Raw genomic sequence first — 24,427 nt, 5'->3', positions numbered from 1 at the left:
ATAGAGTCAGCTTTGTTGTGGGTGGTTTGAGGTAAAGGAATTTTATCTCATTGGTATTTAAGAGCTTTCCTGGTTTTATAAATGACGCAGCTCACACCCAAAGGGGCTGTAGATGACACACTGAGAGAGACCCAGGGGTATCACTGAGGTTTGAAGGATCTCTTGCTTCACTAGGCACCAGCCTGGTAGAGGGACCGTTATGCATCATCAGCTCCCCTGCATCCCAAAATGACCTTCCCTGACCAACTTCCCCAGCCTGGCCCTGACCTCCCTCTTCCCCAGATGATTCCCCTTCCCCAAGCTGGCCCTCCCCCTTCCCCAGAATAAACCCCTCCTCCCAACCAGGCCCCCTCCCTGCAACCTGCCCCCCCCCCAACAGGCCCTCTCCCTGCAACTGGGCCCTCCTGCTTCCCCAGAATGACCCCCTCCTCCCAACCGGCCCCCCTCCCTGCAACCTGGCCCCCTCCCTGCAACCTGGTCCCCCCAACCTGGCCCCCTCCCTGCAACCTGGCCCTCCCCTTTCCCCAGAATGACCCCCTCCTCCCAACTGGCCCCCCTCCCTGCAACCTGGCCCTCCCCCTTCCCCACAATGACCCCCTCCTCCCAACCGACCCCCCTCCCTGCAACCTGGCCCTCCCCCTTCCCCACAATGACCCCCTCCTCCCAACCGACCCCCCTCCCTGCAACCTGGCCCTCCCCCTTCCCCAGAATGGTCCCCCTCCCGCCTAACCAGCCCCGCTTCCTTCCCCAGAATGACCCCCCAACCTGGCCCTCCCCGTTCCCCAGAATGACCCACCCGGCTCCTCCCCCCTGCTCCAGAACAGCCCCTCTCCCCTCACCCCCAGCCTGGCCGGGGAGGGGCAGGGCGTGTCCGGACTGGAGCCCGCCTCCCATTGAGCCCCGTCCCTGCCGCCCCCCTCCCCAGGGAAGCTACATCCGACCCCGGGCAGGGGCCGCTCCCTCCCCCCCCCAGGACGCAGCAGCGCTGGCGCTCGGCGCTGCACGGAGCCGGCCGGGATGCCTCCCCCCCCCTCCCCGCAGCCCGCTCCGGGCCCCGCCCGGCCCGCCGCCGTGACCGAGACCGGGCTCCTGGGGACCCCAGTGAAAATCCAGCCGCACGGCTGCGATAGCGGGGCGCTGCTGGGCAGGCTCGGGGTGCTCGTCCAAGCCCTGCTGGCCACGGTGGCCTTCAGCACCCTGATGTGTGAGTACCCGCCCCCCGCTTCCCCCAAACCTCTCCCCGGGGCTACACGTACTCCGCGTGGGGTGGGGAGAAGCCGCCAACGCCTGGATCAATTAGTCGCCCGGGCTTTGCTCACAGCTGGGCTGGGCGCCGTTCGCGTGTTCTGTTCGGTACCATTTCGGCAGCTACCGGGAGGTCTGTTTTTACAACTTTTTGGTTTTTATCCATTGAATATATATATTTTTTTTACACTTTGCAGGCCCTGGTGGGAGGGCGTCAGACACGTAAAAGGCCCAGGCAGGGGTACGGGAACAATTTGTATAGTGCAGGGATTCTCAGACATTTGTACTGGTGACCCCTTTCGTTGAATCATAGACTATCCCGGTTGGAAGGGACCTCAGGAGATCATCTAGTCCAACCCCCTGCTCAAAGCAGGACCAATCCCTAATTTTTGCCCCAGATCCCTAAATGGCCCCCTCAAGGATTGAACTCACAACCCTGGGTTTAGCAGGCCAATGCTCAAACCACTGAGCTATCCCTCCCTGCGAAAGCCTCTGTCTGCGACCCCACTTTTAAATTAAAAACCTGTTCTTTACATATTTAACACCATTATAAATACTGGAGGCAAAGTGGGGTTTGGGGTGAAGGCTGATAGCTCGTGACCCCCTATGTAATCACCTCATGATCCCCAGTTTGAGAACTCCTGGTATAGAGGGGCTGCTGAGAGCCATTGAAGCAAACTGTAAACCCAATATAGAATGGAAATCATGCCCCTAGTTCCAGCACCTACGGACACAGGAGTCCCTAGGAAGCCAGCGTATAAACACAGATCTCTTTGCGTTAAAGACAAAAAAAACCCTCCCTTCCTGTTTAACATTAAAGGGTTGTAAAGCTGAAAGTCTAAGCTTGGCAGCAGATTCCAAAAGTTAAAACTTTAACCTTAAAAGACAAGGTGTCAGCGTCCCAGGTCAAAATATACAATTGGAATATCTTTAAATCAAACTCTAGTAAGTTCTCTAGCAGCATTTTTCTTGCTTTGCCTCTCTGTGAATTTTGATGATCAGCGGGGGAAATATTTTTGTCGGTTTGTGTGTGTTCAGTGAAATCAACATTTACTGGGGAAAAGAATCAAATCCTTCCAAGCCTGCTTTCAATCAAGTGTCTTAAAACTTTAGCAAAGGTCAGGTATTAACAGGTTTTTTGTTGTGTGATCTGTCCCCCCACTCTCTCATCATGTCTTTGATGTAGGAAAGGTGGGTTGTGTCCAACTCCTGTGTTCTCATGTCTTGTGTTTACATTTAAAAACTACTTTAAATGTCTGGTCTGATTTTTTATTTTTTTGGGAAGGCTGTTCCCTGTTGCTAGGCTGTGAGACGCCAGGTGTACCTTGCAGAGAACGGGCATGCTTTTGAAAGGGAGGCTGTAAACTTTGTGTTCGTGCATATTTAGGTTTTCTTCCATGGGTTGTGGCTTGTGAATATCTCAGATCACCAACACAGTGGGAGCAAAGGTAAAACTCTAATCTGTTTATACTGCCTCTTGCATTTCTGGTTGGACAATGAGAATTACTTTCTCATCAGAGTATGTTTTAGTCCAAGAGCCTCTATTGGGCTATAATGCTGCAATTTTTGGGTTGCCAACATGGAAAGAGAAAAGGTGTCCTTAAAAGATGTTTCTGTTTGACCTTTTGCAAAGAGGCATTTCTATTGTTTCTATATATTGTAAAAGGTGTCTGATGGGAGCAGGGATTAATAAAATGTAATTTAAGTTCAAATCCTGATACACACTCCAAAGATCAGTAATTGATTATATTATACAGTGTGGTCTCTGGTGTGCTGAAAACATATTTTAAATAAAGGAAATGATTAGATGCATTAGATTACACCCCTATTATTCCTAATGGCTGTTAAAGTAGACAAGATCCTGTTAGCACACCTAAAATGTGAGTGTTCAAAGGAGTGGACAATCTGTAGTAGATCTTGGAGTGTCAGGGTGGTGATGATGGAGTAGGTTTAAGTTACTTCTGTCTTCTAACGGTCTTGGGTTGGGGTTAGCACTGCTGTTGGGAATGTGATAAGCTGTGTGCCTTCCAAATAAAAATAACTTTAAAACATGTTAATGGCAAGTGCAAAAAGACTGTGAAAGGCTGGGTTTTCATAGAATCATAGAATCATAGAATATCAGGGTTGGAAGGGACCCCAGAAGGTCATCTAGTCCAACCCCCTGCTCAAAGCAGGACCAATTCCCAGTTAAATCATCCCAGCCAGGGCTTTGTCAAGCCTGACCTTAAAAACCTCTAAGGAAGGAGATTCTACCACCTCCCTAGGTAACGCATTCCAGTGTTTCACCACCCTCTTAGTGAAAAAGTTTTTCCTAATATCCAATCTAAACCTCCCCCACTGCAACTTGAGACCATTACTCCTCGTTCTGTCATCTGCTACCATTGAGAACAGTCTAGAGCCATCCTCTTTGGAACCCCCTTTCAGGTAGTTGAAAGCAGCTATCAAATCCCCCCTCATTCTTCTCTTCTGCAGGCTAAACAATCCCAGCTCCCTCAGCCTCTCCTCATAACTCATGTGTTCCAGTCCCCTAATCATTTTTGTTGCCCTTCGCTGGACTCTCTCCAATTTATCCACATCCTTCTTGAAGTGTGGGGCCCAAAACTGGACACAGTACTCCAGATGAGGCCTCACCAATGTCGAATAGGTGTCTTCACGAATAGGTGTCTACACGAATTTTGGCTGTCTTCATCAGGATGTAGAGACCAGAGACCTTTATGTGTGGCTTTACAGTGTGTAACCACTTACTACTGACATGGTAGTGTCTTGCACCCGCTTTGCACAGGGGTAAATCATTACACATAGTGCATGATAATGGAGCATAGCCCCAGTAGAATTAATATTTGTCTGTAATGGGAGCTGTCTCCAGAAGTCAGACATTGCGGCCAGAGTATAAACACAGATCTCTTTGAGTTAAAGACCAAAAAAACCCTCCCTCCCTGCTTAACATTAAAGGGTTCTGTGTGGCACAAGCGGATTATAACTGAAAGTCTACACTGTGGCTAACCCTGCACAATAGGTTTAACTTGTGAGCCTGAACATGGGATTTCCTATCTTGCTTGCACCATTTTTTCCTCAGCATAATTTTAAAAACAAACAAACAAAAAAAAAAACAAACTCTAAACACAAACTCATAATATATACATTGCTGAGGAGGCTAGAATAGATTCTGGGTAAATACATATTAAGGGACCTGACACTTGTTCTCAAGATTATTGCCACAGATCCTAATTTGATTGTAATTAAATACAAAGTCATCGAAGTGGGTTATTTCCCGGGTCTGCGTTCTCGGTTACTCTTCAAAGCCATAGCCAAGTTCAGTGCTTTGTCGTGATGAGGGAAAGGTCATTCGTTGTTGGTTTATACTAGTGAGAAGATAAAACTAACATAACAGAATGGACTGGCAGCAAATACAATGTTGCTTAATTGGAACTGTATGTTTTCCACATATTGCTCTAATACCAAAGATGACTTAAGCTACAAAGTCACTGGAGATTTAAAACCCCAGAACAGAGTTTACCAAATAGTCAATTCAAATGAAGAGAGGTGGAAATTATTGCTAACAATGGAGGAACAAGAGCCTGGTATTAGTGGAGGATGGGGAGAGAATTCACTGGATAGTTTTAATTTGAGGCTCCTGACTAATGCAACTGATAGCTTACTGTTAAGGTGCTAATGAGTAAGAGTGAGGCCAGGGGGATGGTCTGGATAAGGCCACCGGAGCAGGAGTCAGGCTGCCTAGGCCAATAACTTGCTGATCTTGAGTAAGTCACTGCACCTTTCTGAGGTTCTGATTCCCCTCTGTCTTACCTATTTATACTGTAATCTCTTTGTAATTGGGACCATTTGTCACAATGTTATACAGCGCCTAGCACAACGAAGCGCTGAATTTGGCTATGGTTTCTAAGAGTAACCGAGAATGCAGACCAGGGAAATAACCCACTACCTTCCCTGATCAACGGAGGGACGCACCCCACCCATGTATTTATTCTCTACATATACTAACTTGGACTCTTAATACATTCCATGGGTGGCATACCTGAGCCCACTTATCCACTGACACTTTAAAAACTCCCACACCCCAATCTGGATCTATGCTGGTTATGTGATATGTATGTACCTCATGAACCTTGCAACTGATACTTGCAATCCCCCATAACCCAAGCCTGATCCCAGATGTACAGTACCTTTCCTCTTAACTTGTGTAAATTTGATTTTAAACGTTAACTTTAATAAAAAATTTAAATCTGGTCTTATCAGTTTAATATCTGACGTGTCCTTTATTTGAGGACTGTATATTAAATTGATTTTTGGAACAGGGGGATGGAATAGACGCTTGCTCTGTCCACCCCATGCATCAATCTGGTATTGCAGGGGGGAAAAAAAAACAACACAGGTGGAATAGGGAGAGGAGCAGGAAAAACTTGTATCTGAAACTTCTCTAAAATCTCAGAAGCAAACTTCTCCCATCAAATGTATCCAGACTTGCCAACTCTAGTTGGAGAGAGGCTTTCTGAGCGCATCTGACTCTGGGAAGCCATTGAATAAAAGATTTGTTTACATAACTATACAGACTAGTTTGTGGGGGAGGAGACGGAAGTAAAGGTATGTATCTGGAAGTGGGTAGTGTAGGTTTTAGAGGTAAGCTGGGATCAGTGCGGTAAATAGGAGGAGACTAATTTGCAATCTGTAGTCCTTGTCCTCCAAATATCTCAAAATACATCTTAGCCTATGGCTAGAGCAGGGAGTCTTCTGGGTTCTTTTCATGACTTTGCCACAGACTTCCTTGGACAAGTTGTTTAACCTTTCAGTGCCTCTGTTTCCTTATCTGTAAGATAGCTGGGTGAATACTTCCTTGGGGTAATATGAGACTCCATGAATGGTTATAAAGCTCTACTTCTTTAGACAAGTGAAACATTATTAACCAAACTTACTATGTCCTCATGAGGTAGGTATGCATTGCCAACAGTGATTTAGGGTGGGTAAACTGAGGAACAGGACAGTTAAGTGGCTTGCCCAAAGTTGCACAACCAGCCAGGAATAGAACTAGGCATCTGTCGTTGCTGGAACAGGAGTAGAGATGACGAAGTAAGACCTGAAAAGATCTGGAGAAGCATCCAAACTTTGAGGCTTATTTGTATCTCTGGACCTTTTGGAGAGAATAATTTCAAAACCAGGACGCAGCGGTTGCAATCTTAAGGGGAAGTTTTTCAGAATAAACATTTTAATGTTTAATAAACCTCTGAAGTTCCTTTCCTGGATTACTAAAATAATTGAATTATTCAAGCTGGGAAATCTGTCTCTTTACTGTCTGTATTTTGCTGAGTTTGGTCAATGAAAATAGACTAACACAGTTCACCGGATTAATCTGTTTTTGTCCAATTTAACTGATGTGAACACATGGTGCAGTATCTGGCTTCCAAACTGTGCAGGGAGATGGCTTAAATCTGTTACAGTTAGAGCTTTAACTGAAACAGTTTAGTGGTTATGTTTTATAAAAGCTTTTCACAAATCCTGCACTTTAGATCAACTGTTATGTCCCTCTGGCCCGCTAGCAGCAAAGAACAAATAGCGTGAAATTTCTTTGAACTTGCCAATTTGCTAATGGCAACAACATGGGAAGGATTCCCAGTGATGAGGGGTGAGTCATTTTGTGTAAATAAAGAAGCATATGGATAAACTAGAAGCAGTGAATCGAAACAGAGCATGTCTGTCCAAATGGAACATGCTACGTCTACTCTGATCAGGGAAGAGGCTGAACTGTTAGCTTCAAGGATTGTTTGCAACAATCTGTAATTGCAACAGGGCATTTGGCTGCATTGTCAGGAGGGTAGAATACAAGTAAAGAACGAGGATGGTGTATTGGGCGCGAGTGGGTCAGAATACTTTCTGCTCCTCTTTCATAGCAAGGTTACTTAGCTTGCTGGAGATGCAGAATAGAGGCAATATACTGGGAAAATTTGTTCTGAAAACAGCATCAAGCAGCAGTGTTTATAGTCCTAGAGCAGTGGTCTTCAAAGTGCCTTTGAGAAGAAGCTTTCATAACAAAGGTGGCTTTGGATAAAGTGGAGCAAGACAAACAAGAGGACTCCAGAGGAGAGGAGAAATATTGTCTGAAATGAAGTGTAAATTGTTAATTGTAAACTCGTTCGGTTCTGTTCAGGTTCATACCACATCCTTCACCCTGCTGGTATCTAAAGTTACAGAACAAGCTGAAATATACACCACCATCTCTAGGAGACAGCTTCTGCTATGGCATGCCAAAGAAACATGGCCTCTATGGAAACAATCGGCTGTTGGTCCTGGTTGTTAGGATAAGCAGGATCCATCTCTTACAGGACCAGGAGAGAGCACTCCAGGTTGGGCTGAGTTAGGAAATTAATTTCCCAGGCCAAGACCGCCCACCATCCCAGAAGGGACTGGCAATATGTCCCACAATGCCCTGAGAAAGCTAGCCTAGAGCAGCACAGTGAGTTGTGGTGCTAAGAAGCATAGATTATGCACCCAGAAACCTGTGTGTCAGGACTAGACACGTTCCAGTGTAACCCCAGCTAAATTGGGAAATATCCTTGCGGTAACTGTAGGATTTGAAAAAAAGGATGTTTCCAAAGTGTGCGGGTGCTATTGATGGCATATATATATATACTTGCCTAATACATGCCATTCAGAGGAGAGAGTAGATTTACAGGAAAGGCTATTACTGGGTGATTACTTAGACCCGTGTGAACCGATGTGGCAGATTCATGAACATCTATGTGGGATGCACTGGCAGACTGGCAACTGCTTGGGAAACAGAAAGGGCCAGGGGGTGGCGTGGGGAACGGTACAATGACAGATTTGCGTATGTCCTGTTCTCGTACTCTGCCTTCCTGTCTTGAGTCCTGTGCAATGAGTCCTGCACTTCTGGCTGGCTAAAATGCATGGTGAGGGGGGTGGAGTGCAGTGGGTAAGGGTCGTAGTTTGCAGGACTGGGTGGTGAAGGTACAGGTGTTGGAGGCAGCTGGTGGCAATAAGAACTCGGATGTTGGGGAAAACGGGTTGGAGGTGACATGGGGGCACAAGGGAAAGAGTTTTGGGACAAGGGCTGCAATAGGGGGCGGGCGTGGAAGTCCTCCGCCTGCATGGCTACGAGCGTCAGTATTGAGTCCGCTTGGCGCTCCATGATGCTTAGCAGCCGCTCCGTGCTTTGGTGCCGGCGATCCGCATTCTGCTGGCGGACCCTCCTTTTGCTCTCCCGCCACTCCTGCGCTTTTTGATTTTCATTAACGGACTGCTGCATCACTTCATGCAGCATGTCCTCTTTGCTTCTATGTGGCCGCTTCCTAATTCTTTGGAGTCTTTCAGCCGTTGATAACAAGGACGGCTGAGGTCTCAAGGTTGCATCTGTAAAGCCAAAATGCAACACTTAACAGAGGCAGCATTGTTCACACCAGACAGAGCAATGATTCCCCTGTACTTAAAGTAGACAAGCGCAGTCTACACAATAGCAGAAATTGCCTGTCCCAAAGCAAGTGCACATAACCCACAGGCACCTCAAAATGGTGAGTAAGCACAGGGGCAAGGGGGACTGGTTGTTTCATGGCCGTACTGTCCTCTGGTTTTCTGTGCCTGGGGGAGAGCCAACAGCTACAGGGCCCCCTATACTGACCACTGTCCCCACATTTTCCACAGGAGTTCGTCCTGGAAGATATCTCGCTGCTGAGGGTGACCTGGAAAGCAAGGGAGGGTCTTCTACTGCAATGCAGCTTCCTCCCTGGCCCATATGGAGCTTGCTTGTGTGTAGCAATGGTCCCCCTGCCCCTCACGGCACAGTGGCATGGACACGTTAGCCTGACTGGGACAAGGAGCACTGAACTAGAGCTTAAGGTTTGATGTGAGAGGCTTTGAATTAGTGCACTTGCATCTTTCGCTCTTCAAATCCTTCTTGTGTGTCTTGGGTGGGCTTTTTATGTCTGTTGTTCTGTCAAACATCACAAACCAAGTGCAACCAACTGATCAACTTACTACAAGAGGAATGGTTGTTCAACTTGACAGTTTCCATTCTGTTGTTGGAGCTGTTACAACAAAGGGACTTTTCTAAAGGTTTGAGATAGAAACTTTCCCTTCCTCTTGTCAAGTATATTTGAAAGGAGATCTTTTATTCGTAAAATACTGGAATTTACGGAGCATACCGTACATGTTCCATGCACAAAAGTCAGGGTAGGATCTGGCTAAATAGGTCTAATTTTAAAAAACTGATAACTTTGTATCAAGCTTTTCAATTTTGATCTTTAATTTTGTGATTACATCTTTTGAAGGCTGGCTTAAACAAATTATTGTAAACTAGATGCAAAACAGGCTGGTTCCTAAATTCCCAAGTTCCTGTTGGTATCCCTGACATGACATTAAAAACATGACAGGATCAGCTATTAAAACTCATATGGAAACACAAAAGACACAGGTTGAGTTCTAAAGTTCTTTTTAAGTCTACAAAGTAGGGTGGACTCGCTTTCCCTAATTTGGCCTCTTATTATTATCATCACGTATCACCATTAAAAGATGTGGTCCGTTGAGTTAACAGTAGACCATCCAAACGCTGGGTAAAACTCCAACAAGACTGGAGCCCAGATATAGCTATTCATAGTGATTGTTGGGTTAAAAAATAAATTAGGTTACCAAAGATAAAATTAAATTACCCATTTATCCAGATCACCTTAATAGCTTTGGATAAGTTTTTTGAGATTCCCGTTGTCAAGGCCCTCACCCTAAGCTATTTTCATTAATAATCAGTAATGTATTCCTAGGAAATGTGAGTAAGAGCTGAGATAACTCAGTTGGGACAGCTGTTTCCAGGTGTCTGTTTTGAAATCATACTAAGAAATATGTAATAAGGTAAATAATGATCCCATATTTTCAGAGTTTATAACTCAAACATTCTATTGTGAAATCTGGATACAAGACAGCTCTTTCTAGACCTTTAACGGCATTTGAGGACTTGACCCAGGCGCAAGCTAGAATGAAAGGTTTAATTTCTAAGATATGTACAGTTTGATTGAAAAAGATGTTAAGGAAACAACCCAGATTAAAAGTTGTGAGAGGGATTTGCACAAAGAAATTGATCTGGATGAGTGGGTCTCTATATGGGAAATGGGACATACATCTTCAATTTGTGTAGCTCATAAAGGTGTTTTCATAAATTACTATATAAATGGCATTTGACTCACTCATACTTCTGTTGCTAGGGATGCTCCCTTTTGGAGGGGTTTCAGGAAAAGGAAAACATAGTTGCACATCTGGTGGTTGTGTCCAGGAATTAAGCAGTTTGGGGAGGAAATTGTAAAAGAAATTCATCATCTGACAAAGTGCTGGCTTCCTAGCAGGTCAAGGAATCTCTTACTTAATGCAAAGGATCTACATTTTAAATAGAACAACACATTATTTTTTTTTTTTTTGTTAGCAGCTAGACCAGGGGTGGACAAATGTTTTGGTCTGAGGGCCACATCTGGGTGAGGAAATCGTATGCAGGGCCATGAAGGGCCATGAATGTAGAGCTGGGGCAGGGGGTTGGGATGCAGGAGGGGGTGCGGAGTGCAGGAGGGGGCTCAGGACAGGGGGTTAGGGGGCTCAGGGCAGGTGGTTGGGATTCAGGAGGGGTTCAGGGTGCAGGCTCTGGCCCGGTGCCGCTTATCTCGAGTGGCTCTGGGGTGGCAGTGGTGCACAGCAGGGCTAAGGCAGGCTCCCTGCCTGCCCTGGCTCCATGCCACTCCTGGAAGCAGCTGGCACCACGTCCCTGTGGCCCCTGCGGGGGCAGAGGGCTCCATGCGCTGCCCTTGCCTGTGGGTACCATCCCCGAAGCTCCCATTGGCCGCAGTTCCCCGTACCTGGCCAATGGGAACTGTGGGAGGCGGTGCCTGCAGGCGAGGATAGTGCATGGAGCCCTCTGCCCCCCATTCTCCACGGGCCACAGGGATATGGTGCCAGCCGCTTCCAGGAGCAGCGCGGGGCCAGGGCATGCAGGGAGCCTGCCTTAGCCCCGCTGCACCACGGAGCTGGCAATCCTGCGGGCCGCATTGAAAGCCCTGATGGGCTGGATCCAGCCCGTGGGCCGTAGTTTGCCCTCCCCCGAGCTAGACTTTGTACTGCACATTATTGGGGAAAAATGTGACTCCTCCTATGGAATTTCAGTATAGTAAAATATGCACAGTGCTTGTAATGGAAAAGCTTTCACACCAAGTACATACGCAAGAGAAAAACCAAAAAATACAGACACCACTGACTCTTGTGGGCCTACAGGTTCAGCAATCGCAGACCTGCCTCCCTTTGCAGTCCATGGAGAACTCCATTACAGTGCATTCTTAGGGCCCCCTCATGATTCCATGTAGCATCAGGGACCATAATCTTACCCTACCATTCCACCCCAGAGGAATTTAAGGACAACCACAGCTTCACATACTGCAACCGTGGCTTTTCCAGGTCAGTGTGTATAGGTAAAATGGGCATGAATGTTCTTTCCCTTAACTTAATAAATTAATGGAACAGAATTTTTCAGTGTATTTGGTTTTAAATTGCACAGGTTTTTCTTTACACTGGTTTTGTTACTGAATACAATTCTATTATTTGGAAAATTTAATTAATTGTGATTAGTTCACAACATATGCTGCAGAGTGCCTAGCAGTTCTGAAAGCACACACTTGTTACTGAACAGTGTGACGCAACTCATAGGATCATAGACAAACAGTGTAATAATAATAAATGTACAGCAAGCACTGTAAAATTAACAAGTGCATTGATAGTGCTTGTATTCATAGATGTACACCAAGCACCACACAATTCCTAACAGGCCTCAAAACTGCAGGGCCACATAGAGCACGGTAAACCACAATGCATTACTGTGTCTCCTTTTTAAAGTGCTCTCTCAAAGCCTCCCTGAGCTATATAGCTTCGTGTTGAGCTCTTCGGATAGCCCTCAGGTCGGGGATGTTCAAACTCGGCAGACAGCTGCTCCACCTCCACCATGGCAGCAACTTTTCTCCCTTTGCTTCACTCACATTTATGCAGGAGGCAGCTACAACCCCTGAGATGTCTCCCCTTCCCTCCCCCCCCCCGAGATCCCACTTGTGAGTAAACAACGCCAGCGCCCCTTCGATCTACCAAAAGTGCATTGAGCTGTCATTCTGCACCTGCTGAGCCAGTAGCTGAATCTTTCCTTGGTGCTGTTGGGGTGGCTGGTGTATGGCTGATGACTCAGGAAGCAAGGGTTGGCTGGGTTACCCAGGATCACTACTGGCATTTCAACATCACGAACGGTAATCTGCTTGTCAGGAAAGAATATCCCGAAGCTGAAGCTTGAGCCCCAGGCCGAAGCCAAAGCCCAAGGGCTTAAGCCCTGGGTGATGGAGCTCAGGTTAGTCTCCCCCACCTGGGGCTGAAGCCCTTGGCTTTTGCTTTGTCTCCTTGCCCGAGGTGGTGGGGCTTGGGCTTTGGCAGGGCTTGGGTGGGTTCTGGCTTCAGACCCCCTCCTGGGGTCGTATAGTAATTTTTGGTGTCAGAAGGGGGTCGCAGAGCAATGAAATTTGAGAACCCCTGACCTAGAGGAAGCACATCTAGTGGTAAGAGGATAGTTTAGCTTCCCTGACCAGTTTAATTCCGTGGCCCATTGGATCTCTGGCCTCTTCGTGAAAAGGTCAGCAAGGAGGTCAAGTGTAATGGTCATTCTGTGATGTGAATACTTGGAACGCAAGCTGCCAAGCTCACTTCACTTTACACAGACCATGGACAATCGGTCATATTGTAATGAATCTTTCCCAAGAATGTGGGCAGGACTTGAACTGATTAAACCAGAAAGGGGAAAGATCATATGCTATGATCCTGTGACATAGTTTCCCAGCTTCAGGCTTTTCACTATTGGTTTTGCTCTCAATTACATTATAATAAGAAACATCAGAATGGCCTTACTGGGTCAGACTAGTGGTTCATCTAGACCATGACTGGTTGCAGATGCTTCAGGGGGGAATGAGCATATAATATAATACCTAGCTCTTGTACAGTGCTTTTCCACAATAGATCTCACAGTGCCCTCCAAAAGAGTAGCACTATCTCCATTTTATAGATGGGGAAATTGAGGGGCAGAGATTTGCACAGAGTCACCCAGTGGGCCACTGGCAGAGCTGGGACTAGAACCCAGGGTCTTCTGAGTCTAGTCCAGCGTTCTAGTCACTGGGCCGCAATGCCTGCTAGAAAGAAGCTAGAGATACAGTCCTAACTTTGGCTCAGGGCTGGCCAACACTTCAAAGTTAGGTTGACCTAACTACATCGCTCAGGGCTGTGAAATATTTCATGCCCAGTGTGACGTAGTAAAGCTGACCTAAACCCCAATGGAATTCTTCCATCGACCTAGCTACCACCTGTAGGAGAGATGGATTTCATACAGTGATGGAAGAACCCCTTCTGTCGCTATAGGAAGTGTCTACACTACAGTGGCACAGGCGCAGCGTTTCTAGCATAGACATATCCACGGTTTCTTCTCTACAGATAAATGTCCCCTTACCCTTTCTGGAACAGCACTCTGTTTTGTGTAACTGGTGTTATTCAGTTAGCCGGGTCTTAGATATATGTCCAGAACCCCTCCAGCTCAGGAGCCATTGATCTTGAGAGCCTTTCGCTCATTAGTTGCTTCAGACAGCTGTTCTCTCTCCCCTTCCATTTTCTCAGACCAAGCCATCTGGGAAGCCGTGTGTTTAGACTAATGGCCACCCCAGGTTTTGGCCTCTGTATCCTGCCTGTTGACTTGCTTAATCCTGTCTGGGGCTTGGAAGGCGAATCCTGTGTCTAAAAAAAGAACATTTCAGTGTAAATTGATATAGAAACATTTAAGTGTAAGACTATAATGTACATAAAGGGGGAAATATCCTTTGTTTCCTCTGAGCTCAGTAGGGGTCATCTTATTACTCTTGGCTGTTAGAGAAAGAATGTGGTTGCTTTATTCCTGCCTTCTAATGAGAGTGATAACTTCCTAGCCCTGGCATGTGTGTGTCAGAAGGTCAGGCCTGGAATCTGGCTAGGGACTTTCTTTTTACAACCGGATCAGATTTTTAAAATCTCAGACCTTGGCTAACAGGGAGTCCTCATGTTACGCAACTTATGGTCCATGAAACAGAGGCAAGAGCCAAGAATTTTAGGAAAAGAGTTGAAGAAGGCTTTTTTGGGGACAAAAATGAATGGGCTAGTTCATTCACTTCATACCCCTACTGGATGGGATCAGGACTGCTCAGTTAACTCCTAAGCCCTATATTGCTCACAGAGGGTTTGCCTTCAGCTCAAAGCCAGGAACGTGTTGGTTTTTTCATTGGTTGGGGGGTGTGTGTGTGTGTGGTTTAATGGCAAGAACTGATTTTGATCCCTGCTGTCACTGAGGTTGCCCTTGATGGTCCCTGGAAACCTAGTGAGAACCGTAATTCCTGTTGGGGCAATGCAGCTTGCTGGTCAGAGTACTGGAATGGGAGTAGAGGGAAACCTGGGTTCTGTTGCCAGCGGACCTGTGCCACTGACCTACATGTGACCTTGGGGCAGTCCCCTCGCTTCTGAGTTTACCTATTTGGGAGAGTGAAGAATCCTTGGCCACCTTTTTATAAAGCATTGTAGTATCTACAGATGAAAAGCACAATATAAAAATCTTACTGTGTGGTTAGGAGGATGTTTGGTGTTTTATTGATATTGTTCTTATTATAATAGGCCTCTACACTTTGAAACCTACTTGCAGAGCTTAATTTACCGGAAAGACCCGAACAGACTACTTACTATCAGCTAGAACAAACAACCTACTTTTATAGACCTGAGCTCACTCTTTCTTCAGTCTACAGATCCATGCATTTTAAAGAAATGGTATTAAAGTGAAATTATGCATCACTCATAGCAGAAATGTGAATCTGGAGACCCATTTCAGCTACAGGCCATTATTAAGAAAAATCACTTTAATAATTGGAAAGATTAGAAACAGCCTGTATTCCTCCAGCCCGGAAAGGTGTATTACAGTATTTTGTATGAGACAAATCATGTAGAGCCACTTCAGTGTTGAAATGAGGTATGAAGAGGATCAGTCTTTTCAAAGTCTGTTTTATCACTGGCACTTGTCCTCCTGTCTATTAAGCATCCTGTTTCCATCCCATTTTAATGTTAAGTGTTAAAGAGGGCAGTCTTCTCTTTAGATCTCTCTGAAACTTTTTTCTTAATTGGAATGGTTGATTTCAACAGGTAGAAAATGGATCTTTAAAGCCTTTCACTAATTGCACATGCTGCTTTAAATTTGATCCATTTGTTTTGTAAAACTGAGAGGGAGGAACACAACTTAATTAAAACGTGCACGAAGTGTTTCAAAACTGGCCTGACTTAAATACTACTGAAGTGGTCACCGTTCCTTTAAACATGTTTCTAGGCCTTGGTGAGGATAAACACTAACTTCTAATATTAGTTGTCTTCAAACTTGGCATGAGTTGTGAATCTTTAAGATCTACAAACCGAAACAAGTTTGAAGAAAATGATTCAGTGGTTCTGATAGTCCAAATGTTTCACGCTGAATGGCCCTACATCTCATATGTCCCAGCAGGCTAAGTTACTCTAGTATTTTATGACATAATGGAAAAAAAATTCAAACTCACTAACTTTCAGGATGCAAAACTCTGATTTCTCCATTAATATGCCATCTTTCTAGGATGCCCATTAGAAGCAAGTCTAAGCGGCCATCAAGGTGTACATGTGACAATGATCTTGGGTGAGCCATCAAGGATTGAACTTGAGACTTCTAGATTTAAAAATATGAGCATCTATTACTTGAGCTAAAGAACCAAAGTTCCTTTGCTCAAAGATTTATGAAACCACTACAGCCTATTTGGATTAACAATTGCTGAAATGGGACAAACACCTCTGCACTGACTACACTTGTTAGTTCATTGCTTTACTTCGTCCCCTCCTACTGTTACTTTTGCTAGTCACATGTTCAAAATTAGATTGTGACCACTTTGGGGCAGCTCCCATGTCTTTCTATTTGTCCTGTAAAGCTTCTTGAACACTTTCAAGTGCTGTGTACAACTGAATGGCTGAATAGTTCTCTGCCCATAGACCCATATAATGGAGGGACTATCCTAGATTCAGTCAGTTTGGTTAGTGGCTGAGTTGTGTACAATTTCTGCTCATGAGGTCCCAGTCAGCTGTGCTTGTGTTTATATTTTCAGAACTCCAAACTGCTGGACCAGTTTTTGATTGGTCTTTCCAAACAACTGATCTCCGGGCTGACACCAAGCATGACAAATGTGGGCTCCAAAGACACTCTGTGCCCAAGTTATAAGCAAAGGAAAGAGGGGTTATGAATGAAGCTGGACTCCACCTTAACTTTCGTGCATGCTCAGACATGCTACAGAAATCCTCACACCTATGCACCTATTAGAAAGAGATTAGGAATGTGAGCTCGGTCTGGTTTTTACTTGCTTTTCTACTCAGTAAATGCACATTTAGTAAATGAAACATGCAATCTGCATTATTTGTGTTACACTAGCACCTAGAGGCACCAAATGAGATCGGGACTCATTATACGTAGGCTTGGGAGGATTCGATTTTTATCCACAAATGTTGATTTGACTGTATGCATACAAACTGAGGGGAAAATTATTTCGATCAATAATAATCAACATTTACAGATAAGTAAAGAAAAATGCATCCTGAGACTGCATTAGTCAAAATCTATGACTTAGACTTTTGAATTAGGCTTGTTACAAATAGATGAATGAATAGTAAAAACGGGTTTGATCTGTTGATTTTAAGGATATTTGTATATTTTAACATGTGATGTTGGCAATTTGTTTTAACCATTAATAAAGATCTAGCTTTTTGAGTGCCTCTACTCCAGAAATTCCCAGCACTGTGAAAATTTAAATCAAATAAACTTCAGTTTTTTAAAATCATTTGGACAGATATCGAATTCATTCGAGCCTAATTGTATTAGGCACTAGATGGACACACAACTCGTCCTGCACCACTCTAAATAGACAAGCATTAGAAGAGAGGTGTCGGAGATGAAAGGACTGACCCAGCGTCACGCAGCAGGCCACAAGCACAACTGGGATTAGAATCCATATCTGTAGAGTCCCAGTCCAGTGCCCTATTGCCTAGAAGCCACTAGTCCATTCTGCACCATCCATTCAGTAGATGGGCGTGTGTCATGTCTTTACTTCATTTGCAGAAGGTCCCTGTATTCTTCCCAAAACATCATCCAGTTACTGTTCAGTCTGTATTTACTGGAAATATATTGTGGAAACTGCACTCTGGAAGAAAAAACTCATCTCTTCCCAGAGGGTTTTTCAGCTCTCAAAGAACCCAGAGTCATCTTTATGTGGATTTAACGTCGCCAATGACCTTTTAGGTCACAGCTGCTGAACTAGTTGCCTGCTTAAACCCCAGTAATCTTGGCTGGCTTTCTAGCTTTTAATTCAGAGACAGCCTGCCACAGCTCTACCCAGTAAATGCCCTATTAAGCAGTTAATTATTTCTCTATAATACTTGCTTTTATCTTTAATACAACAGTTTTACTGTCTCTGATAATTACAGTCTCGGATAACTCTCTTAAATCTAATGAGGCGTGACAAGCCGTGCTCAACAAGGCACCACGCCATTAACTTCTTACCTCTTCTTTGTCATCTTATCACACAGAATTACTGTCTTTCTAGCCTGAGCAGTTCTAGATACATAACGTGTCATTTTCCATTAGGGCAGCAATGAGAATGATCACGGAAGCTCCTGCTGCCAGGTTAATGGTCAGCTGCGTAGTTTGCTCAGTGGTCTGCCGGTGCTGTTAAACAGCTACTCCCTTCCAGTTTGATACATTTCTCTGCACTGCAGCTCTAACAGATCTTAGACGTGGGATTGAAGTACCTTTCTCCAGCTGAACAGCCTTGAACTGGCCCATAATCCTTTCTCTCATGCACAGAACAAGAGACACAAGTAGCCTTGAAATTTAATTTTATTGCAAAAAAGGCTCCGTTTCCATCCTTTGATAGCAAGCACTATGCACATTCTGTTGCAATAACGTGTCAGTCCTGTATAATCTCCATAGAGAAGTGGTGGCAGCTTGGAATGTTTCCAAACTAGACTGGAAATGGCACTTAAAGAATGTTGGGAATCATTAAGAAAGGGATAGATAAGACAGAAAATATCCTATTACTTCTATATAAATCCATGGTACGCCCAGATCTTCAATACTGTGTGCAGATGTGGTCGCCCCATCTCAAAAAATATATATTGGAATTGGAAAACATACAGAGAAGGGTAACAAAAATTATTAGGGGTATTAGGAGATATTAATAAGAATGGGACTTTTTTGGTTGGGAAAAAAGGGGACGACTAAGGGGAAGATATGATAAAGGTCTATAAAATTGTGACTGGTGTGGAGCAAGTAAATAAGTGTTATTTACTCCTTCTCATAACACAAGAACTAGGGGTCACCAAATGAAATTCATAGGCAGCAGGTTTAAAACAAAAGGAAGTATTTCTTCACACAACTCAGTCAACCTGTGGAAATTTTTGCCAGAGGATGTTATGAAGGCCAAGACTATAACAGGGTTCAGAAAAGCGCTAGATAAATTAATGGAGGACAGGTCCATCAATGGCTATTAGCCAGGATGGGCAGGGATGGTGTCCCTAGCCTCTGTTTGCCAGAAGGGAATGGGCAACAGGGGATGGATCACTCGCTGGTTACCTGCTCTGGTCATTCCCTCTGAGGTAATCTGGCATTAGAACTCAGGATACTGGGCTACATGAACCTTCGGTCTGACCCAGTGTGACCGTTCTTATGTGCTAATGCTTTGCTGGGTCCCGAGGCTACAATGCTAGAAAGCTTGACTGGATAAACTGGCAGGTCATTCACTATCTCTGGAGTCTAGAATCACCATGAGGCCTAGCATTTACAAACTTATCTGTATGATGAGCAATTTGAAGGAGTGCTATCATGGGGAGAGAAGACTGGAAGTTGGGTCTCCAGCCCAGCAAACGTAGTTTAATGTCCAGTGTCCTGGTCCACGTGGATCATCTAATAGAGATTTATTTAGTTTCAACTTAAACTGGAATTCTATCTGCTGTTGTCTGTTTAGAGTTGATCGGTATTAAATTTGCTTTCTCTCTGGTGCATAGGGTGTTGAGATGAGATCCCCAACTGTCCATCCCACATGAGGCTCTAATAGCATCAGTGCTCAAAAGCTGAGCAGGGTGAGGCCTGGCCAATATCAGGAGAAAGCCATGAGCCATATTCCCATGAGTTGGAACACTAGCGTTTATAATCCAAAGCATCCCACTGGATTGCTCCAAGTGTGCTGTGCTGTGAAGTGAAGGGAATGCAGAGGGCCATTCTGTGGGTAACTGGGTGTGAGCCCATTCAAGGCTTGGAAGACTACTTGCAATAGACCCAGATTCTTGCTGACAGGATTGCAAATTGCAGATCAGTAGCATGGTTGGTGGTTCTTGGAAGAAAAATTGCAGCATGCTGCACTAGCTGGACATTCTAGGTAACCCATTAAGTTGGCTTTGAGTGGAAGGGAGTGGCCGTGAGAAATGCACAAATACTGGTGGTTCTTTGAGTGTTTGCTCATGTCCATTCCATTGTAGGCGTGTGTGTGCTTGCCACATGCACAGGTGCTGAAAGTTTTTCCCTCAGCGGTATCTGTAGGGGCCTGGCTGTGGCGCCCTCTGGAGTGGCGCTGTATGCCGCGGTATAAAGGGCGCCACCGGTTCTCCCAACCCTGAGTTTCTTCTTAGTGCCAGTAATGGTGCTGGAATGTCATCTTGCTTCGGCAAGCCTTCTCTCTCTCAACCATTGTTGCAAACTTTTCTCCTGTACATAGGGAAAACTATTAACAATTTTTAACTTAGTGTAGTAGTTAGTTAGTCCTGGACGGGACTCAGCCGAGGGATGGGGCATGCCCTGGTCCCCAGGCTTCAAACCCTGTGACCGCTGTAAAAAGCCGATGCCCATCAGCGATCCTCACAGTAGTTGGTCTGAGGTGCGTGAGCGAAACCCACATCAGCGACAAGTGTCGTATGTGTAAAGGCTTCAAACCTTGGACAAAAAAGGAGCGGGACATATGTCTCTGGGCACTCCTTGTGGAGTCAGCGTTGGCATCGGAGACATCCAGATCGGACTCTGCCCAGCACCGCTCCATTGATGCGGAGCACTCTGCTGGTGCCGTATTTGGACCAATGCCGATCTCCCTCCTTGGTACCTGGGTCAAAGCAAAGAAAGTCTGGGAGGGGACAATCCCCTACATCCCATAAAGGGAAGGAGAGGGCTGGAGGGGAGCAAAGACCCGTGAGGGGCAGCTCCTCGCCTCCAAGCGGGAGTTGGGCCCCAGCTCAGGTCGAGCAGGTTAGACATCCTAGCACTACCGGTGCCACCCACACTGGCTACGGCGGTGCCCCATTCCAGGGGTAAACCTGCCCTGGGACCTTTCCACCAGTCCCCATCAGTGCAACACCACTCCTCACCACAGGGAGTGTCCCGCCAGTGCTCACCCACACAAAGCTACCACACCTCGGACACAGGGTGGCCCGCCCAACGAAGTTCCAGCCTCCGGACTTGGCACCACTTGTCGGGCTCCAGACGCTGATCTCTGATGACGCGGTGCAGACCCATGGAGGTGCGCCTGTCCCTTCAGCCCCACTATTGGGACCGCCCAAGCTGCTCGCTTAGTGATCGGCACCGTTCTGAGGACTTAGGCAGATGGTCCAGGTCTCGTTGCCAGCATCTCTGCATATCCCCTCACCACAGCCCAGGTCTGCCTCAGGCTGTTGGGTCACATGGCTGCATGTACTTATGTCTTCCGCCATGCGAGGCTCAGGTTTTGATCTCTCCAACAGTGGCTGACAGTCTTCTTCCAGTCCAGGGATCATCTGGACAAAGTCATCACGATCCCACTGAAGGTACTTACCTCCCTGCAGTATGGACCAACTCGAGGGTGGTCCTGGAAGGAGTTCCATTCAAGAGTCCTCGATCTTCAGTATCTCTAATATTGAATGCCTCCGACCTCAGCTGGGGAGCGCATCTCGGCGAGCTGCAAACCCAAGGAACGTGGTCCCTAGAAGAGCTGACGTTGCACATAAATATCAGGGACCTCAGAGCAGTCCACCTAGCCTGTGGAATCTTTCTGCCACATCTTTCCAGTCAAGTGGTACAGATGTTCACAGACAACATGGCCTCGATGTTCTACATCAACAAGCAAGGGGGAGCCCGCTCGTCAACTCTGTCACGAAGCACTCTGACCGTGGGACTTTGTCATCCAGCATGACATCCACCTTGAGGTGTCGCACCTCCCCGGTGTCCAGAATGCGTTGGCGGATCGCCTCAGCAGGTCCTTCTCTCACCACGAATGGTCCCTCACCGACGCCTCCCTTCTCTCATGGGAAGGGAATCTGAAGTACACATTTCCGCCAATTCTGCTGGTCAGCAGGATCCTGGCAAAAGTCAAAGCAGACAAGGCGCGAGTCATCATGATGGCCCCGGCGTGGCCTCACCAGCATTGGTTTGGCATGCTCATGGATCTGGCTGTGACTCCCACATGGCCACTGCCCAGCCGCCCGGATCTCCTCTCGCAAGACCATGGTCGGCTCCTGCACCCGAACCTTCCCTCCCTTCACCTTCATGGCTTGGTGCTGCCTGGCTGAACCCGGAGAAAAGGACCTGCTCCAGTCAGGTACAGCAAGTCCTCTTGGAAAGCAGAAAGCCCTCCATCAGAGCAACTTGCCTGACAAAGTGGAAGCGGTTTGCCTGCTGGTAGAGAGGCACGGCATTTCCCCAATAAGGTCGTCTTTACAGTCCATCCTTGGTTACCTGCTGCACCTTAAGCATCAAGACATTGTGCTTTCCTCCATCAAGGTGCAGCTTGTCCAGGGCAAATTGGAGTTCTCACATGACATGTCTACTTGGTTCCTAAAAGGACTCTTCCCACTGGTCTGGGACCCGATTCTGTAGTGGGACCTCAATCTCGTTTGAGAGGCCAAAAATAAATTTTAAAAAGTCAAGAAGCTTCATTTTGTCCTTGTCATGATGTTTTGAAGTTTTAGTTTTTTTCTTTTTTCTTGCTTTTGACTTTTTAATTTTTAAAAAAAATTAAAAGAACCACTTAAAACCCAAAGAAATTCATTTTGGGTCAGCTGAAAAATTTTGTTTTGACCCAGAACAATTTTTTTTGTTTTCATTTGGTAAGAAACCCCAATAAATCAGTTTAGCACCAAACTGGTTTGGCTCCCAAACTGAAGAATTAATTATTGGTTCAGCTCTGCTTCATGCAGCATATATTTTGCCTGTGGAGCTCACAGCCACTGGATATCGCTGAGGTGAAGAGTTCAGCGGAATTAAAAAATAAACCACTAGACACATGGATAGCTACTGTGATCCATACCTCTGAGACCTAGAACGCAGAGCAGTAACATAGTCTCTGTGGGGCTACTCAGTAAGTCAACCTGATACCTGAAGCTGGTGCAGAAGGTGGCTGCTTGCTTGGCACCAGAGTTCCATGATCTCCACCTGCTGCCTGGTTTTTAGGTGACATATAATGCTTTGAATTGGACCTATTAAGCCCTAAATGGGTTGGGATGTGCCTACTAGATGCCGTCTTGAAGCATTCCATCCTGTGCACTGTCAACAGAAGCACTTAAGAATATAAGACCGGCCATACTGGGTCCAACCAATGGTCCATCTAGCCCAGTATCCGGTCTTCTGACAGTGGCCAGTGCCAGGTGTTTCAGAGGGAATGAACAGAACAGGCAATCAAGTCATCCATCCTATGTCGTCAACTCCCAGCTTCTGGCAAACAGAGGCTAGGGACACTCAGAGCATAGGGTTGCATCTCTACCCATCCTGGCTGGTAGCCATTGATGAACTAGAAAAGTTCATGGAGGTCCTTTTTTGAACCCTGCTCTTGTTTTGGTCTTTACAACATCCCCTGGCAATAAGTTCCACAGGTTGACTGTGAGTTGTGTGAAGAAATACTTCCATTTGTTTGCTTTAAACCTGCTGCCTATTAATTTCATTGGATGACCCCTAGTTCTTGTGTTACGTGAAGGAGTAAGTAACACTTCCTTATTCACTTTCTCCACACTAGTCAAGATTTTATAGACCTCTATCATATCATAGAATAGAATCATAGAATATCAGGGTTGGAAGGGACCTCAGGAGGTCATCTTGTCCAACCCCCTGCTCAAAGCAGGACCGATCCCCAGTTAAATCATCCCAGCCGGGGCTTTGTCAAGCCTGACCTTAAAAACTTCTAAGGAAGGAGATTCCACCACCTCCCTAGGTAACGCGTTCCAGTGTTTCACCACCCTCCTAGTGAAAGTTTTTCCTAATATCCAACCTAAATCTCCCCTACTGCAACTTGAGACCATTGCTCCTTGTCCTGTCATCTGCTACCACTGAGAATAGTCTAGATCCATCCTCTTTGGAACCCCCTTTCAGGTAGTTGAAAGCAGCTATCAAATCTCCCCTCGTTCTTCTCTTCTGTAGACTAAACAATCCCAGTTCCCTCAGCCTCTCCTCATAAGTCATGTGTTCCAGTCTCCTAGTCATTTTTGTTGCCCTCCGCTGGACTTTCTCCTATTTTTCCACATCCTTCTTGTAGTGTGGGGCCCAAAACTGGACACAGTACTTCAGATGAGGCCTCACCAATGTTGAATAGAGGGGAATGATCACGTCCCTCGATCTACTGGCAATGCCCCTACTTATACAGCCCAAAATGCCATTGGCCTTCTTGGCTACAAGGGCACACTGTTGACTCATATCCAGCTTCTCGTCCACTGTCACCCCTAGGTCCTTTTCTGCAGAACTGCTGCCTAGCCATTCGGCCCCTAGTCTGTAGCGGTGCATTGGGTTCTTCCGTCCTAAGTGCAGCACTCTGCACTTGTTCTTGTTGAACCTCATCAGATTTCTTTTGGCCCAATCCTCCAATTTGTCTAGGTCCCTCTGTATCCTATCCCGACCCTCCAGTGTATCTACCACTCCTCCCAGTTTAGTGTCATCTGCAAACTTGCTGAGGGTGCAATCCACACAATCCTCCAGATCATTAATGAAGATATTGAACAAAACTGGCCCCAGGACCGACCCTTGGGGCACTCTGCTTGATACCGGCTGCCAACTAGACATGGAGCCATTGATCACTACCCGTTGAGCCCGACA

At 46.0% G+C, this 24,427-nt stretch overlaps 1 protein-coding gene and 1 pseudogene across 4 annotated transcripts in view; both read left to right on the top strand.

Moving 5' to 3' along the window:
• The first annotated feature begins 960 nt into the window (after nucleotides 1-960).
• The window catches only part of LOC140906948 (store-operated calcium entry regulator STIMATE-like), a 67,642-nt gene continuing 44,175 nt past the window's right edge, over nucleotides 961-24,427 (top strand). For all 4 annotated transcript variants that reach the window (XM_073331920.1, XM_073331928.1, XM_073331937.1 and 1 more), the window contains exon 1: nucleotides 961-1,204. In XM_073331920.1, the coding sequence (XP_073188021.1) occupies nucleotides 1,018-1,204 (187 nt within the window). In that variant the 5' untranslated portion in view covers nucleotides 961-1,017. The remainder of the gene's footprint in view (nucleotides 1,205-24,427) is intronic.
• Nucleotides 5,452-5,605, top strand: LOC140905671 (U2 spliceosomal RNA; annotated as a pseudogene).

This window comes from Lepidochelys kempii, chromosome 1 (genome assembly GCF_965140265.1).
Source record: "Lepidochelys kempii isolate rLepKem1 chromosome 1, rLepKem1.hap2, whole genome shotgun sequence".
Lineage (NCBI taxonomy): Eukaryota > Metazoa > Chordata > Testudines > Cheloniidae > Lepidochelys > Lepidochelys kempii.
Note: the sequence above shows the minus strand (reverse complement) of the source record. Positions and strands in the feature narration are given on the sequence as shown.